The 18,327-nt window shown below is 40.3% G+C and overlaps 1 protein-coding gene across 2 annotated transcripts in view; it reads left to right on the top strand.

Annotated features, from left to right (window-relative positions):
* The first annotated feature begins 999 nt into the window (after positions 1 to 999).
* Ergic2 (ERGIC and golgi 2) overlaps positions 1,000 to 18,327 on the top strand; it is a 31,964-nt gene continuing 14,636 nt past the window's right edge. The window contains exons 1-8 of one of the 2 annotated variants that reach the window (XM_032905428.1): positions 1,000 to 1,130; positions 6,678 to 6,820; positions 8,302 to 8,410; positions 10,615 to 10,661; positions 11,622 to 11,692; positions 13,835 to 13,875; positions 17,266 to 17,367; positions 18,004 to 18,099. In XM_032905428.1, the coding sequence (XP_032761319.1) occupies positions 6,715 to 6,820; positions 8,302 to 8,410; positions 10,615 to 10,661; positions 11,622 to 11,692; positions 13,835 to 13,875; positions 17,266 to 17,367; positions 18,004 to 18,099 (572 nt within the window). In that variant the 5' untranslated portion in view covers positions 1,000 to 1,130; positions 6,678 to 6,714. Of the gene's footprint in view, positions 1,131 to 2,577; positions 2,708 to 6,677; positions 6,821 to 8,301; positions 8,411 to 10,614; positions 10,662 to 11,621; positions 11,693 to 13,834; positions 13,876 to 17,265; positions 17,368 to 18,003; positions 18,100 to 18,327 lie in introns of those variants that run through there. The other variant, XM_032905429.1, reaches the window with a different exon arrangement.

The following is an 18,327-nucleotide window of genomic DNA, read 5'->3' as shown; positions in this document are numbered from 1 at the left end:
ATGTTAGATTGGATTTTTAATTTAGGAAATCTTGGCTTGAGGCTGTGTTTAATCCCATTCAACCATGAACCTTAAGTCAAGTAGGAATTTATGATTAATTGTAGTAATCTTGAAAGCCTGGAGATTAAATTGCCACCAGAGGGCATGCATTTGTCCTTAGTTTGAGCGATGAAATTCCCCTTCTTAGTAAAGGGATATACACAAAGTGAAACACTGTGATTTGAATGGTTGGTGTACAGTTTAGTACTTATTGTAGTCAAGATTTCCCAGTCTCTTTCTTTTTGGTAGCTGTTAACTAATCCTTACCTACTAACCAAGTAAATAATAGTAGTTCTTTGCAACAGTGTTGGTAGGATTAAATAGCGAAAACACAAAAAAAGCACTTCAAAAAGTGATCTCTGTGTAAACATTCGTAATAAATACGCCTTTCTTATAACTTTTTTTTTCTTTCTTTTGGGTAATCCCGAGTTTTAAGTGACAACGCGTGACTGTAAAATTTGGTAGCAAATGGGTGGAAAGGGAGCTGGAATGGCCTTCCTTTCCAGCACTTCGGAGCCAACTTCTTCTCCAAAGCCTCTCTATTTCGTCCTGTGCTGTGAGGGGCAACGGACAACACTATCTTGCTTTGTTGTGTAGCTTACATGTAGAGAAACGTTAAGCACACTGACCGAACAATTGAAGCTGTTCCCCAAGCCCGACAAGGGACGTTTAGGTGTTCTTGACCGGAATAAATGAAGACGCAAAGCTATTGGCCGCTCAGCCACCTGAACCACACAGCGCTGCCCGCGCCTTAAGGTGCCTAGTGATCAGTTCCGGTCTGTAGAGGTGAGAGCCTTTCTACGCGGTGGGTCTCGGCGTCAATCGGAAGATAACTTTCCTTCCTGGAAAGGGACAGGCCTCGTGGTTTCACTTCGTTTCCACGTAGCCACGCCCCTTTCAGGTTGACCGCGCCGTTTGATTACGTCACCCACCATCAACACAGGAAATATCGCGAGTTCTCCACTTGCGGTCCCTTCGGACACGGTCAGCGGTGAGAATTGCCCTTGTTCTCGCGAGATCTTCGTGTGCGCCCGGCTCGGGCGACCCGGGCTTCTGTGAAACATGGCGGTCGGCTGGGACCGTACCACTGGGTAGGACGCTAAAACCCCGCCGGGGCCGTTTCCTTCGGCGGTTCCGGGCGGACGGGGACGTGGGCACGGCTGAGGGGTTCCCAGGCCTGGTGCTGGCCTGTGCTCTCCGTGGCTCTGAGGAGCAGCTGGCCGCGGAGCCGCTCCGCTGCCTGGGGGCGTTCCTGCCGAGTGCCGCCGGCGTCCGTGCCCCGGGGCCGGGGAGCTTCGGTGCTCGGCTCCGCACGGGTTGGCCGCGCCCTCCGTTGTCTCGTCCAGGCTGTCGTGGACAGCAGCAGCCCCGCCAGCACCGTGCTTTCTCTCGTCCTTTAAGTTAAAAACCAGGCCGAGAGAGAGGCCGGGGCGGGCGCAGACGCCAAGGCAGGTGGTATGGGCGTCCCGTTTGTCAGCTGTTGACCCTTTCAGGAGGCGGTGGCTCAATTTCTGTTACCGGACAGCTGTGGGTATCGTAGTCTGGATCTCACAGATCCATGGGCAAACCTTTTATTAACTTTAGGTGTGCAATTCAGTGCCCTCGACTATAGGCAAGTAACAGCTGTTTCGGTGTTTCGCGATAGGCTTTCTTTCAGAAGCAATTAAAGACAGTTAAAATAGACATTCTTCATTGGTTTGAGGTTGTAATTCCGACTTTCACTTCTTCAGCCTCCAGTGTGCGTACTTGCCTAGGGTCTGTCTGCTTACCTTTCTTGTTAGTTGCCTTAAGTTACTATTCCAGCTTGTAGAGGAAGATCCTAAGAAATAGGAATTCCAGACTTTTGTAGTGAGGGTCGGGGGAAGGAGCTTTCTGATAGTAAACTTTACTGCTTTGCTGAGTATTGCACATTATTTCGCTTCATGGGATATACATTACAGAAACGTGGCAAGTTAGGAGGTCTCGGAAAGGAAGTCCTTGTAGTCTAGGACAAGAGCAGCAAAGATTTAGAAAATAGCATTTACTTTCACCAGGGTTTGTCATTTAAATAATAATTCATTTATAAACAGAAGTTGGTTTTAGACTGTGTTACAAATTCTTTTTAATAGTTTTCCTAGGTTTTAATTCTGTTTTAATGGCAGAGATCTTATCTTTTGACTTTTGTACCCTAGTTTCCTCGCCAATAAAACGAGAGAGTTACCTCAAAAAGCTAGGGATCTCCTTCAGTAGAGACTGAAGAAGGTATTTGAAAAAATAGTTTCTTTCTAATCCCTAAAATTGATTAAACGTTTGAGTGGGTGTGTTTAACAGGAATTCTAAACACTTGTCCTTGATTTGGAAAACTGCTACCTCTCTTTAATGCAGAGTAATTTTTCTCTGCTTCTCCATGTACAGTCTTATTTATATCAGTACTGCCTCCTAACTTGTTAAAGATACTCTTGCTCCTAGAGAACATTATATTTCAAACTATTGCTGTTGACCTTTCCTCTCTATTTTGTATCTCCTTGTTTCACTTATGCACTTTGATTGAGTAGATACCATTGTCCTTCCTGCCTGTTGCTGGGAGCACTGCCAGAGTCCAGCTGGAGAGATGCTTGTTGGTAGTCTCGCTCTCTAACATTTCTCCGTTAGTTTACACCATCTTCAGTTTGTGGAATTATCCACTCAGGTACTCACACTTTCTAACATCCTGATTAGAAATACATCTCAAATATCTTTTCTGAAAAGTATATTTATTAAACACCCACTTCTATTTTGATTAATAACTGGCAGCCCATATGTTCTACCCTTTTAGATAACAATATGGAAGGAATTCTGAGTTTAGGACCTTCAGATTTGTCATAACAGCTAGTAAGAAGTCCCTAGAAGAGAGTTTGCTGATTGGTTTGTGTTTTTCAGATCACAAAACTTGTACAGCATATTACTTGCTTTCCCAGGGAACTTTTTTATCACTTAGAAAGTTATGAGATTAGACCTGTGTACTATAAACTGGGAGGCTTGAAATAGTGGAAATTTTTTTATTCTCTTCAGATATTAGAACTCAAAGTTTTAAACCAAGGTGTAGGAAGGGTTATGCTCTCTCAGAAGGTATGGGACAGTGTGCTTCTTTGTTTTTCTGGCTTCTGAGTAACCCATGAAAAAGATCATTCTGCACTCAGCCTTTGCATATCACTCTTTCCTGTATATTGAGGCCGTCATATGGCCTTGAAAGGACATCAGTCTTTAATTTGGGATCATCTTAATCCACTATGATTTCAACTAAATATGTTTTCAAAGGCCCAAATATTTCCAAATAAGGTTCATTTACAAATACCATGGCCTTTGACTTCAGCATATCTCTTTGGAGATATAATTCAACCCACAATGCAGTGGTAAACTAATCATTTACTATTACAATAAATAGAAGGTGACTCAAAATATTTGTAATAGAAGATAAAGTGTTCTTTAATGTCTACATGAGTGCGGTGGTACAGGTGTCCCCCTCCCCAATAAATCTCATTAAATAAGTTTCATTTCAAAATATTCCATTTTGTTTGCAGAAATAATCTAACATAATTGAGTGTTTTCAGTTCTGTATCCTGTTCTCATCATGTCAGCATAAAGATGTTTGTTATATATCTTAAGCAGTTGTTAATTATTGTCTTACTACTATGAGCATATTCTTGAAGTTTTATTTTTGTTAAATATACAAACAAAGGGGTATAGCAAAGGAACCAGATGTAGTATTAGAGATCACTGTCTACCAGTAAACAGAAGCATCATGCAGAGACCCCCTTTTGTGAAACAGTGTGGACATGGATACAAGAGTAATGCCAGGGAAGCTGGGTTTGAAGATGGACATAGATAAAGTTATAGTGTTAGTTTTACTAAGTAAGTATATCTAAAGCAGTGTTCTCTACTGTATACACATAGGTGGTTTGCCTGAGTAGTGCATACACACACACCACATGTGGGCATGGTGCCTTTGGAGATATCAGATGATGGTGGGATGAGAAAAATAAGATGATTGCTGATTGATCCAGGTGCAGAGGCCATAGGGAGCTGTAGATGCATCTCAGTGCAGAGAGGCTGGCAACAGGTCCTGGAGACAGGAGCACTGTGATTTGGATCAGACTTTGCCAGACTGCTTGGGACTAAATCTCTGCTCTCCATAGGACTGCTTGCACCTTCCTGGGAAAAATGTTTGATTGTTCATTTATAAGAAGGAATAAAAGTGTCGTCATTGAAGAATCAAGCTCGTATGTAGAGGACATTGAGTTTTACTGAGTTAGCTGTCGTGACTGTTTAGGGGAGGCAGGCACTAAAGAGAAGAGGTAGGGAGAGAAACATGACCTCACTTTCTTACCTTGAGAGTCTTAGGAATGAAGTATTGAATGGGAATTACAACATGAGGATTTCATAAAGAGCAGGTTAATTTTAATTTTTAATCAGTTGGGTAGCATGTTCATGTCATAACAGTGGCTTTATACTGTGACAAGTGTTAGAGGTTGAATGGCTTTCTTGGAAGAAGTTGTGAGGTTGCTGGGATGGGATAGAAGCCGTAGAGTGACAGCCTGTTTCCTTCTAAAATGACAGTCCCAGAAAAGAATCATGGCAGAAGCTTGAGACTGGGTAGTAGCCAGATGGGGAAGGAAATGCGTGATTGTGTGTGTTTGGGATGTTGGTGAAACTTAATAGATGCTTGCCATACTTTCATATGTATGTTAAAAGGAACTACTTATTAAGTGTATTATGAAAATATACTTAAGTTTTGGAAGTAGAATCCCCTATTCATCTTTTCAGTAGTTATAATACAGCCATTGTTTAAAAGCTGGTGATTCTATTTTGAACAGTAAGAAATTCCTCCTATGGATAGTGTTTTTAAGTATTCATTTACCCAGATTTGACACTATTTAGATTTGCAGTCTGTGCTACTTTGTGTGTTTTCCTTCCTTCCCTTAATACTTACAGGCACTGGCACTGCAAAGGTGAAGTTAGACATGAAGCTTTCTTTGACTGTCCTGTGGAGAAAATGGAATGTGCAGTCCCTGGGTAGAAACCGTTCTAGTCATATGAGGCACAGAAGAGTAAATGGGATCAGTCCTTAGGAAAGCTGAGGGAGAGGACAAGGACTAATTCTGGCAGAGAGGAAAGAATGAACATTGATAGGTTTTCAGTGTTGCTGGAACTTAGACTGCAAGATATTTGATTTGATGGCCTTGGTTTGTGAAGGATTCTGTAAGCCGTGTTAGGATGGTCAAGGGAAAATAGGAAAGTAGAAGACCGGTGTTGAGTATTTCAGTGGTGGACCACTAGGAAAGAAAAATATATAGTAGAAGGCAAGGCGGTAGTTTTCTGAAGGATTGGAACTGAAATGAAGATTCGAAGGAATCCAAAATATGAATGAAAAATGAGGGAATCCCTTGGAAAATGAGCATCAAGTCTGATTTCAAAAACCTGGGTTTTGAAGTGGTTTGGCTTGTCAGCTTTTGGTTTTGAGATTGGGGTGCTCACTGAGTTTCAAGGAAAGAGGCTGCTTCATGAGGAAGGAGATCTCTCTCTCTCCCTTCCCTCCCACCCTCCTTCCCACCCTTTTACACCCCCCCGCCCCCACACACACGGGGTCAGGGTGAGAGTATGAATATAAATGTAAATATGTTCTAAATAAGGCTATAATATGAAGTGTTTCTTGGACTTAGTACCTCCAAAGATAACAGCCCCCAAAGCCAGTTTAGTCAGAACATGAGAGAGGAATAAAATTTAAACTCAATAGACAGAGACATCACATTCCTTTAAATTGTGAGCTAGGTGTGAGTTTGGGGCGCAGCAGTGCTTTTCTTTAAAACGCATGAATATTTTTAGTGGTGAATAAGAGCCCTATGGTGATGGCTCAACCTGGTGCTTGCTGCACCAGGAGTTGGGATCCGTAGTGCCCATGTTTAAAGCTCTGTGTGCTGGCATACCTGACAACCCTAACAGTGGGGAGATAGAGATAAGAGGATGCCTAGGGCTCGTTGGTTATCCAGGCCCCAGGCTGTAGGAATTGATCAGGTCTGGGTTCATAGGAGACCATGTCTCAAAACATAAAGTGGAGAGATTGAAGAGAATGCTTAGCATTGATGTTTGCCCTCCACATGCACATATGCAGCTGTACACGCATGAGCAGATGCCCCCATATACATAACACACATAAATCCCGTCATGTATAGCGAATAGAGACTGAATGATTGAAAGGTCAGTCAGGTTTCTGCTTAGATCTGTGAGTGACCTAGAGATGGTCTTGAAGTGTGTGAGCAGAAGTGCTGGATTGTTAGCAGGTGTTGCCATCTAAGGAGCCGTCTGCAGTGCCATGTGTTCCTACTGTCTGCAGTCGATTCCCTGTGGACACTGAGGGACACCTGTGTTGCTGATTTAGAATAAGTGAGAACTCACCTCAGCTTGTTTCGCCTTGTAGCTCCTGCCCCGACACATGTATATACGTATAAATAAATATTTCAACCTAATTGTAATTCTTTGACTAAAATGGACAGTTTCCCACTTTAATGTGCGTTTTCATATTGCCTCTCATTAATTTTGTCAGTAGGAATGGAGAAAAGAGTAAAATGCGCATTGCTAATTTCTGAGAAAATTGGCTATATATTTATCTGTTTGTTTTTTAGCATGACTATATGAAGGAAAAGGAAGGTTTTTCTGAAGATGAGGCGACTGAATCGGAGAAAAACCTTAAGTTTGGTGAAAGAGTTAGATGCCTTTCCCAAGGTTCCTGACAGCTATGTGGAGACATCAGCCAGTGGGGGAACAGGTGAGCTCAGTTCCGACTCTGATTCACTGATCACCAGCATGTGGGCACTGGCCAGGAGGAAGAACTCACCACTGGGTCTTTGTAACTGCTCGTCCTGTGCCCATTTGCTGCCCTCTGTGATCTGTGTTAACTCTAGCATCTGGCAGTGCCCGTGCCTCCAGCAGGGCTTATTAAAGTGTCAGTGAGCAGAGCAGTGCAGAGTGGCTTCCGTGCCATCCTGTTGTGCATTGTTCTCCATAAAATTCTTACGTGTAAGTGAATTTGAAACTGGAGGGAGTTAGGAAAGGCTGCTGACACATCCTGTTCTGTTCTAGGTTGAGCAATGGTAAATGTTTGCTGTAGGAAAGTCTTTTGAGTTTCATAGGACCCAGAGTGGAGTGAGAGCTAGTTAAGTTCTGTCTGCCATAGTTCTTCCATGAAATGAGGTGATTGGCATTTATATTGCTAGGGTTAATGTATTAATGATGTAAGTTTTTATGGTAAAAATGTTTAGAGTAACACTTGGTACAAATAAAGTGTCTTTGTTAAATAAAGTAAGTGATGAAATCTATAAGAAAAATCTGTATCTATAGTATAAATACTTTGCTCTTTCTCCAAGGTGAATTAATATGGTGATATTTCATATGCTTTTGAAACTTCACTGGATAAAAAGTGTGTAATGAAGGCTGCATATAGCTCAGTTGGTGTTGCTTGCCTACTCTGTGTGAAGCCCTGACTATGAACGCCAGCACCACATAAATGGGCATTACCCAGGTAGCACATGACTGTAATCCCAGCACTTGGATATGGAGTTAGGATCTCAAGTTCAAGATCATTCTTGGTTACATAGCCAGTTAGACTAGCCTGATTGAGGCTCTGACTCAAACAAACAAATAAAAAACAAACCAAAGTGTAATAAAATGGCTTGTGAGTTCAATTCCCATGATGGACTCTTACTAGTGAGAGAGTGCCAGTTCTTGTTGCACAAGCTGCCTCAAATATTGATGTATGTATTTAGTGAATCTTTTTTACTAGTTTTCACTTAATTTGCAGTAGCAATATATGTTTAGGATATTGCAAAATAGATGAAAGTATTTTATGGCTTGGAGAGCTTATTTGGTGCAAGTTGTGTTATAAACACGTGTGTATTCCTTAGGACATACCGAGGAGCCATTCGTAAGCTGGTGCCATCAGCATGCTTATTTTTGTTATCCTATCTGTGACTGCTGTGTAGACATACAAACCTTGTGCTATGCAAAATTGTGACAAGTCTGTCTCATGAGAGGCGGTTGAACTGAGGACAAGTTTTTCCTCAGTGTGTAGATGTTTGCTCCTTAGGTTTCATTTCTGAGCTGTTTTAAAACACCTATAACATTTTAAGGTAAATTATTTATACTGTTTAATGTTCATGTTGGACACTTTTAAGTTTAGTCCTGCTTAAGATAGCTGTTTACTTTTTTATTGTTTTAATTCTCTTTTGTTATTTTTGTTGAATTTCTCAGTTTCTCTAATAGCATTTACCACTATGGCTTTATTAACAATAATGGAATTCTCAGTGTATCAAGATACATGGATGAAGTATGAATATGAAGTAGACAAGGATTTTTCTAGGTAACTAACTTTTTCTTCTGGATACCTTTAGATTCACAGTTTTTAAAACAATATCTTTTAAAAATGTCCATTGCTTTGTTTTTGGTTTTTCTTAGTTTCGAAGAAATAGTACTGAAAAGTCTCATTAGTTGCTTGCATAAAGTGAAACATTTTAGAATCATTTAAATACTGGTTAAATTCTAAAACAGGTTCAGTACGCACTTGTTTAAACAAAAGAAAAGATAAACACACAAATCAAAACAAAAAGCCTGGAAACATGCCTTAGCTGGGGATGTGGCAGTTATGTCTAAGCTGAGCTGAGTTTTGATATAAATTACTTTAAACTTTGAAGACAAAGTACTAGGAGATGAAAGTAGCTTGACAGTAGTCACTCAGTTGGTTTATTAAATGTGTCTGATTATAGGCAGAGATGGGCTCACTTTTCCTTCATATCCTGGCTCTGCTAATGACTACACAGTTCTGAGCATGTCACTGCATCTATGTGTGTGTGTGTGCTTTGACTTTTTGTTCTGTAAAGTAGAAATAATAAAATATGGAACTCTTCTCATGGGCTTGATGACCCAGATAACTCACAGTAACTCTCATTGGGTCTTGGTCTATTCACCTGTACTGTTGCTCATCTGTTACTCAGAGTACCGGTGTCTTTTCAAGGACTTATTGCTGGTCTCTAAGGAATGTCCACGTTGATTGAAGCATGGTGGACTAGGAGCCTGGTTTCTTGATCCCCACCACTTGTTCCTTCAGCTCTCCCTGAACTGTATATATGGACTGATATCGAGTGGTTTGAGTTCCAGACAATTTTAAAACTGTGATTAAAAATTTTAATTCCTTTGAAAATAAATCATTCAAAGCAAAATGTTTTGATGGGAAGCACAGAATCGAGTATGTTCATGCTATTCTGTTAATAATGAGCATTAGTGACTTCTCTCTATGATAAAATACTTTGGCCAAAAATAACTGTAGAAGAGTTTGTTTTGGCTTTGGTTCCTAGAGGCTAGAGTCCATGTACTGGAGAAGGCATACACATGCCTGCAGCAGCTAGCTAGTAGGCCACGTTTTCATTCACACTTAGGAAACTAAGGCAAGTCTCAGTAGTCTTGGACATTTAAACATTAGATACAACAGTCCTTTAAGGAAGCGGGGGTAGATTATATAAAGCCCTCAAAGCACTCCCCCAGAAATGCACTTCTGCCAATAAGATTTCAAGATTATGAAACCTCCCTAAACACTACACAAGTCTACTGGGGACAGTTCTCACTCAAACCACCAAGTAATGAATTCTGGTATTTGAAAGTTAATTTTATATGAGCATAGTCATTTGAAAGCAAAGCATTGGTTGAATCTTGTTTAAAGGCCATGCAAAGCCAGCTTTAGTAGTACACATCTTTAATCCCAGCACCCAGGAGGCAGTAACAGATGAATCTCTTGTGAGTTTCAGATCAGCCTGACCTACATAGCGAGTTCTAGGCCAGCCAGTGCTGCACAGTGAGAGCCTGTCTCAGAGGGAAAGCGCTGTAAATCCTTAAGTACCAGATGCTTCTCTAGTAGTTTGCAATCATTTATCCTGACCCAGGCTCACTTTCTAAGCTGGCTCTTTTTCTGTTGGCTGAGTCTGTACCAGGCCATGTATGCTTCACTGAACACTGATATTGAACACCTGGAGCATCTCCTGTATAATTCCATTCCACAGTAAAGAAACAACATCAAAAGGTGCCAGCATAGTGTACGATGGATGGTTTTGTGGTAAATGGAAGAAAGGAACCTGGGATTGCTGCTTCTTGATTCAAGTTTCATGTCCTTAAAAGACTGTTGTGTCTGGTGTTTAGTCTGAGACTGTTGAAACAACCCTTATTTCTCAGGATTATTTACTGTGGAGTTGGTGTTAACAAAGGTGACTGTTCTAGGAGGAGCAGAAGTGTCTTTGAATAGTCACTGAGTAGAGCTTTTGGGGGCCAGAGGGATGGCTCAGCTGTCAAGACTTGGTATTCTTGCAGGCGTTTAGCGTCCAGTTTCTCATACCCACGTCAAGCTGTTCACACAGAGAGAATGTTTTAAATGTTCTTGTTCTGATTTTAAGGGATGTAGGTGAAGTTCTAACTGTTGTGTTTTACTGTCTGAAATCTACAGTTTCATAGGTGAGTTGATTTATATTTCTGGTGTCTGGCTGATTGACAGGTACTGACAGCTGCCCTTTTCCCTTTCAGCAAGTTGCGAATCAACATAGACATTACCGTTGCCATGAAGTGTCACTGTGAGTACGCCTTTGCCACCATTAGTCTATCAACCCAGTGACACTTGTCTGCCCATGAAGAGATTTAACTTGGCCATGACTACAGTGTAAAGAAAATTTAGAGTTGTGCTTTAGGGAGCCTGTCTCCTGTGTGGAGAGTCGGGCTTCCTACCCACACTCTACATTTCCCTATTTTACCTGATCCTTTACATCTCTACCCTGCAGTTAAAGTGCAGGTGCAGTGTTTCTCTAAAATGAAGGTGGTAAGGTACCATGCCCCTCCTGCCCCCAGCCCTGCTCAGTTGTACTGATGAAAGTGGGAAGGTACCAATGTCTGATAGATTTTGCTTGAATCAGCAATGATGCTTTGCATGGAAATTGTCTTCTTGGAAAGTGGAAACCTGGATATGAACTACTTTTACCTTGCCAAAGGGATCAGTTGTGGGAGATTTCATCACAAAACAACAAAATCTCTTCACTTTTTAATTTTTCTTATGTTAATGTTTTAAGAGATAAAGAAATATATTGTAACTAAATTTTGAGTAGCACTGATCCCAAATGTGTGCCGTATTTGAATATTTAAATACCATTGAAATGTTTGATTTTCAAAGTAAAATTTCACTTTTGATCTTTGTCTCAGATTTGCCTTACAATTTCTTTGAATCCTTAAAAATCATTCTTGTGATTAATAGTGTTTTCAGCATCTTTAGTGCTTAAAGGCTAGTTAACTTTGGAAAGCCCATCAGCTATTTAACCTTACACTTTTTACCACATATCATCTATTTTTCAGAACAGAAAGTAGAAAAAACTTTTTTAAATCTTGGAATACTATCTACAGAAGCTTCATAATGCTACTGCTTTAACTTTTGAACAAATGAAAGTCACATTACATATTTTGAGTTTTCTTTTCATCATCCCTGTTTTGTAGCAGATAATAGTTTTGATTCGAGTACAAAGTGTAAAAACTTTGTTTTAATGCAGATGTTGGAGCAGATGTACTGGATTTAGCAGAGACCATGGTTGCTTCTGCAGATGGTCTGGCTTATGAACCAGTAAGTTTGATTTATGTGTTTTTTAAATGTTTGCTGAAAAGACTTTAGACATTTGCTCTTAGTTTTGTCTGATTTTTTTTTTCCATTTCAAAAATGGTCTAAACTAGAAATTTGTGATGGAAAAAAATTCTAATATCAGAAGCTTGAGATCAGCACAGCTGGCGATGTGCGTCCTCTGGTGTCTGTTACATTTCAAGTCACTGCTTTCATCAGGCCCTCCCTTCTTTGTGTTTGCCATAAGAATGGAGAGTGTGTGTGCTATGTGCTCTTCACGACCTGTGCTACTCTCTTTCTCCGATCTTCTTCAGTGTAGACACATCTGAGCCTTCTGTACGTAGCTCTCTTATCGCAGTTTACAGAAGCTCATTGTGTTCACATTTTCTAATGTCCATACGAAGCTCAAGCTGTTCATCATGTGCTGACTCAGCACATGGCACGTTACAGGGTAGATGCCCTTGCAACGGTACCTGACCAGAACTAGCCCTAACACAGCTTCAGAATAAGCATGGTGGTCCACTGGCACCATAGCATGCGGCTTATCTGTTCATCTTTAAATTTGTTTCCTTATCATTAAGCAAACTTGCAGATTGTGGACTAAAGATGGAGAAAGAACTGAATTCATTGACTGGGTTGAAACAAGAAAAACTCGTGGACTAGTTTTGATTGCTGAATTAACTTTAGTTTACAGCACAGAAATACATGTTTGTCTTTGATAAGTCCCTGTTTTCATCACTTTTGAGTCTGTGACAAAGTAGCTGTCAGAGACAGCCTGAGGGGGAGCTCTTTGCTTGGCTCATAGTGTTAGAGGGTTCAGGTCGTGGTTCCTTGGGCAGAACATCCTGGATACTGGAATGTTTGGAAACTTCCATCCCATGGTGGACAGATGACAAAGAGACAGGAAGAGGCCAGGACAAGACACCTAAGGTCAATATCCCAAAGTCCCTACCAGCCTAGTGGCTTTACTTCAACTTTCTGTAGGCTTCCACAGTGCACCATTAGCTGGGGTCCTGGGTTTTAACCTTAGGAACCTGAGGGGAACAGTTCATACTCAATACCAGAAAGCACTCCTAAGGTAGGGATATTGACTGAAAAATAAATAATTTATTATTGCTACTCTAATCCCCTGTTCTGATCTGTTTTTCCACTTGCAAAGTTTATTTTATGGTGATTTACATAGTGTTATGTTACATATAAATTCAGAGATTGTTACATAAGTTAGAGTATGATCTGTAGATTCAGATGCAGACAGTTCCCAGTAGACACTGAGACACAGCATTTTATACTGTTTGCAGAATATTCGGTTCTGGTCCTTCTTCATAGCCCGTATGTGCATGTACTCATTTAGATACACATGTGGGTACATGTAGAGACCTGAGGTCAGCCTCTGGTGGTGTTGGGAAAGGTGCAGTCCACCACATTTTTTAAGATAAGAATCTCTTTCATTGTTCTGCAGTTTAACCATTAGGTTGGCCAGTGAGTCTAAGGGACCCACCTGTGTGTCAGCTTGAGTGCTGGTTTACAGATATGTACTACATGTGTGGGTTTACAGACATGTACTACATGTGTGGGTTTTTGCCCAGGTCAGAGTCCATTCTTCATGCTTGCAGAGCAAGCACTTTATCAGTTGAGTATTCTCCCTGTGACCTTTATTCTCTACTATTCATAATTTTGTGGGTTTCGTTTTCATTTTATAGGGGAAGTTTTGATGTTTCTTTTTCGGCAAAGGCATGTGGGTTTTGTGACCTTTTCCTATAAGGAAGAAGGGTTGTGGGTGCTTGAGTCTCACGGCTTTTGCTGTGTCGTATCTGTCATCTGTCCACTTACCCCTCTGTGGTCCTTTCAGTTTTAGTTCAGTTTCAGTTTCAAAAATGTTGGGCTTGAGTGATTTTAATTCTTGAAATACCAGTTATTGAGCTGATTGACTGCCAGCTTTGCCAGTGACTATTCATAAGAAAATAGTTAATCATTAGTGAAGTTTCTTTGTGCTGTCTTTGAATAAAGCATTACAGAAGATTAAATCATGAGTACTTGTTAGTGGTACTGTAAGTTTATGGTTTTTGTTCATAGAAAAAACATTTACACTTGTGGTACATGAAAGCCAGGAGACCCGTGTGGCCGTGACAGTGTTCTCTTCTGTTACAGGCACTGTTTGACCTTTCACCACAGCAGAGAGAGTGGCAGAGGTAAAGTGTGAACAGTCCTCACCATAGAAATCTACACCACCTTTGTCGACCGGAAGATATGCATATGTTAAATGTTCTCATATATAAATAATCTGTGTGACTTGAAAAACTATCAGATCTTAGGAAAGTCATATATAATCTTTTCTGAAGTATATTTGGAATCATAAATAAATTTTAGGGTTTTTTATTTTAATTGACTTTTTAAGAACCTGTAACTATGAACGTATCTATGAACATTGCTTAGAATTTGGTACGATGATGCACACTTAGAATCCGAGCATTTGGGGGCTCAAACTAGAAGATCATAAGCTTACCTTCCTAGGCTAATTAGTAGGTTCCAGGATATGCATTAAACATGGAAACTGTCTCAGAATAAAAAGTTAATTTTGACCTGGATAGCATAAAGGAAAAGCTTTCTCCTGGGAACCAATGAGCAGTGAGTAGGACAGGGGACTTCCTAGGAACTTCATGTTTCTGTGTGAACCTTTTGTTTCCAGTAACTTTCTTGGTATTGTCTGGAGTATAAGTAGGTCTGTCCCTGCATTTGTAATAAACTGATTCTCTGTTAAGTGCTTTTCTCCTTTTTGTTTACAAATATGATTTCTACTTGAGGTTACCTAATTTCAGATTATTACCAAAAAACTTACATAGGGTTTTTTTCCCCTTCAGACGTTTTATTTTCTAATCCCTAGTTTACTTGAGTCTTTTTCTTTTAATTACCAATTCTCCTGGTTGGAAGAATCTTAATTTTGAAATTGAATATGGTTGAAGAAATGCAGTGAATAATTAGGGCTTTCTGGGTTTCCAGCACTTTTAACTAGAAAGCTCTATCTAGAGATGAAGTACATTTCATCCAGAAATAATAAAGTGAGAGTCAGGTATGTGGTGCACACTTGTAACCCCAGTGATTACAAGAGAATGGGCAGGAGGATCTATAGGTCATAGCCAGCCGGGACTGCAAAACTTTGTCTCAAAAAGCTAAAACAAATCAACAACAACAATAGCAACAGCAACAACAAAACAACCCAGAAGTACTAACATGAACTAACTCCTTTTTAACATTTTAAGATTTTTGTTTATATGTGTACGCCATGTTATGAACTCCCTGATGTGGGTGCTGGGAACTGAACCTCAGTATTGAGTAGTCATGTGTGAGAACAAACTGCTTCTATTAAGAGTGAGGACTGTCCATCTTATTGTGGGCTTTCTGCATACCTCATACAGCATTCACACTTGGTATTGGTTGGTGTGTTCAAAGCAGAAGTCTTGCAGTTTCCTCAACCTCTGCCCTTCGCCATCCATTGCGCTGAACTTGAACTACAAGATTTATAAAACATGGGCGCTTTCAGTTTCTGTTGTTCTGAGCTCCAAATATTTTGTCTTTAGATGTAAATGTCTGAAGATGAGATCTGCTTTCTGGCTGCTTCTTACTTGTGTTCTGCTTCTAAATGGGTGCTCTAGCGTGAAGATCTGCATGGCCCTGCTGCTTCCTGACACTGAATACTAGAATGTTCCTTACCTTTTAAACTTCATTAAATAATTAGGATCTCAATCTCTTTCTTTACAAACCCTAGACACAAAGCTTTGTGGGATGTCTGCTTTCTCTTTCTAGATTTAAAGTTTATTTCAAACTAAATTTATTGTATAAATTTGATTTGTAATTTAACAAAACAGGCCTGTTAACCCAGTATTCTAGATGGATAGTGCATAAATATTTTCTCTCATTTCTATATCTATATATTACTTTTACCATTGTGATGACATGGTGCATTGTGAAATTAATATTTGTGTTTTTTAAGATCATATATTATGTGTTAAGTTTTTCTTTTCTACTTTCAAGTTTAATATTTTTTAGAGTAGTTTTAAGTTCACAGCAAAGGTGAGTGGATACTAGAGTTCCCATGTCTCTTCCCCTTATCAGCATCAAGTACCAAAGTAGCTTTGTTATCACAGTCAGCGAGTGCACGGACCCAAAGTTACCCAAGGTCTGGAGGTCACTGCTGAGCAAACAGTGGTGTAAGGTCATAGTCACCATTGTACCATCAAGAGCAAAACAGTTTTCACTGCCGTAAAATTTCTCTGTGTCCGTTCATGCTCCCCACTGTGTGCAGTGTTTATGCTCTGTGTCTCCGTTCATGCTCCCACTGTGTGCAGTGTTTATGCTCTGTGTCTCCGTTCATGCTCCCACTGTGTGCAGTGTTTATGCTCTGTGTCTCCGTTCATGCTCCCACTGTGTGCAGTGTTTATGCTCTGTGTCTCCGTTCATGCTCCCCACTGTGTGCAGTGTTTATGCTCTGTGTCTCCGTTCATGCTCCCCACTGTGTGCAGTGTTTATGCTCTGTGTCTCTGTTCATGCTCCCACTGTGTGCAGTGTTTATGCTCTGTGTCTCTGTTCATGCTCCCACTGTGCAGTGTTTGTGCTTGCTCAGTTACGACTTGAGAGTTAATTATTTAAGATCGTGTTACAGGAAATGAGTAAACATTGCTTCTACTTTTCATTTTTAAGGTTTATTTTTTTCTCTGTATATGCTTGAAAATTTTTTAAATTTTAGATTTATTTCTTTTATATGTATGAGTGTTTTGCTTGAGTCTATGTCTGGGTACCACGTATATCCTAGAACTGGAGTTATGAACAGTTTTGAACATCACCAAGTGGGTGCTGGGAATCAAACCTGGGACCTCTGCTGGAACAAGAAGTGCTTTTAACCATTTAGCCATTTCTCCAGTCTGCTGTGTATGCATGCTTTGCCACATATATGTCTGTGCACCACCTGTGTATTTGGTGCTCTGAGAGGCAAGAAGTTTGGTTGCCACCACATGGGCGTTGGGAGCTGAATCCAGGCCTTCTGGAAGAATAGCCGGAATAGTCAATGGTCTTAACCACTGAACCATCTCTTCAGCCCTTTGAGCATTATTTTTAAATGCATCTTGGCTTTCTAGAATCTGCTGATTCTGCTTTAAAAGTTATATAATGACCATAATATTTTGCTTAGAATAGTCCTTTTGGAAAGAAGGCATTAGCTGATGTGCCATGACCTAGTTTGTGACGAGCCTTGAGATTGTATCTCAGTGATCTGTAGCCTCCAGCTCAGTACACTGCTGCGTGGCCTGCACTTAGTCTGTTCTTCATAATACAGCACTCACCTCAGTGCTTGACAGGAGTAAACGTTTTGTACTTACGTGAGGGTAGACATTCAGCAGAGCAAAGGCTGTCTTTTGGTGCCTCTGTCCATTAAACTGCTAGCCATTTATATTGCTTTTCCTGGGAAAAGTCAGCTCTGTTCTGGAATATAATCCTGTAGTAAGTGCATGGTTGGTCTGGGTCAGAAGCTTTGTTGTAGTTGAGCACGTCGTGGCTTGGTGTGTATTTTACCGTTTTATCACATTTAGGATGCTGCAGTTGATTCAGAGTAGGCTGCAAGAAGAGCATTCCCTTCAAGACGTGATCTTCAAAAGTGCGTTTAAAAGTTCATCAACTGCACTGCCACCAAGGTGAGATAGGAGCTTCCATTTTACGGTTGAAGTATTGCTCTGCTGCTCTTTCTTAAAGAATGTGTTTTATGTGTTGAAGATGCTGATGGTGTTGAGCTTCTCGTCAAGCTCCTTTACTTCTGTGTATGTGATGCATCTCCATAGGAATTCTACTGTGTTTTAAGGACAAACTGTGAGGCTCTATACATTTTGGTTAAGAATTTATTTTTACTGTTGTATCAGGTAACAAGAATTGTTGTAGTGAAAGTGGTTTTTCAAATAAAAACGTATGACAGCTTTATATGGGCTTAGAAAACACCAGTGTGCAAGCGGATCATGTGCCTTTTCCTTATCTCAGTGTCATTTTCAGAGGGAAGTATGTTGCTGTTGGACTCTCTGATTTTCATAGTTCTTCTGCACTTGACCTAGTCCTTTGAGTAGACTTGAAGATACATAATGATATCTATTTATGTAACTGTAATGGCTGTATAGCAACCTTAAGTAGATTTAAGCCACTGCTCTAATGCTGACATTTAAGACATTAGCTAAAAGTTTGTCTTTAGGGAATCTTCTTTTTCCTGTGTGCCCATTTTACGCTACTATATGGTCACAATATCCAACATGCATTAAGACATCTGAACGTGTCTTGCTTTATAGGGAAGATGATTCATCACTGACTCCAGATGCGTGCAGAATCCATGGTCATCTCTATGTCAATAAAGTAGCAGGGAATTTTCACATAACTGTGGGCAAGTATGTTCTTTTCACTTCCTGAAGTTCTTTAGAATGGGTTGGAGTTTGACTAAAATTGCATCCTTTTTTGACCAGGTAGTGTATAGGCAACCACAGAGACTCACTTCAAGGTGTTGTCTAAGAGTAAATGGGATTTAAAACCTTTTATTTACTAACAGAGAGCCTATCCTTAGCTTTGTGAGTTTGTTTTGTCTTAAACCTTTGGTAGTTCTCATCAAAATACATTCC

This window comes from Rattus rattus, chromosome 6 (assembly GCF_011064425.1).
Source record: "Rattus rattus isolate New Zealand chromosome 6, Rrattus_CSIRO_v1, whole genome shotgun sequence".
Taxonomy (NCBI): Eukaryota; Metazoa; Chordata; class Mammalia; order Rodentia; family Muridae; genus Rattus; species Rattus rattus.
This window is presented reverse-complemented; position numbering and strand designations above follow the sequence as displayed.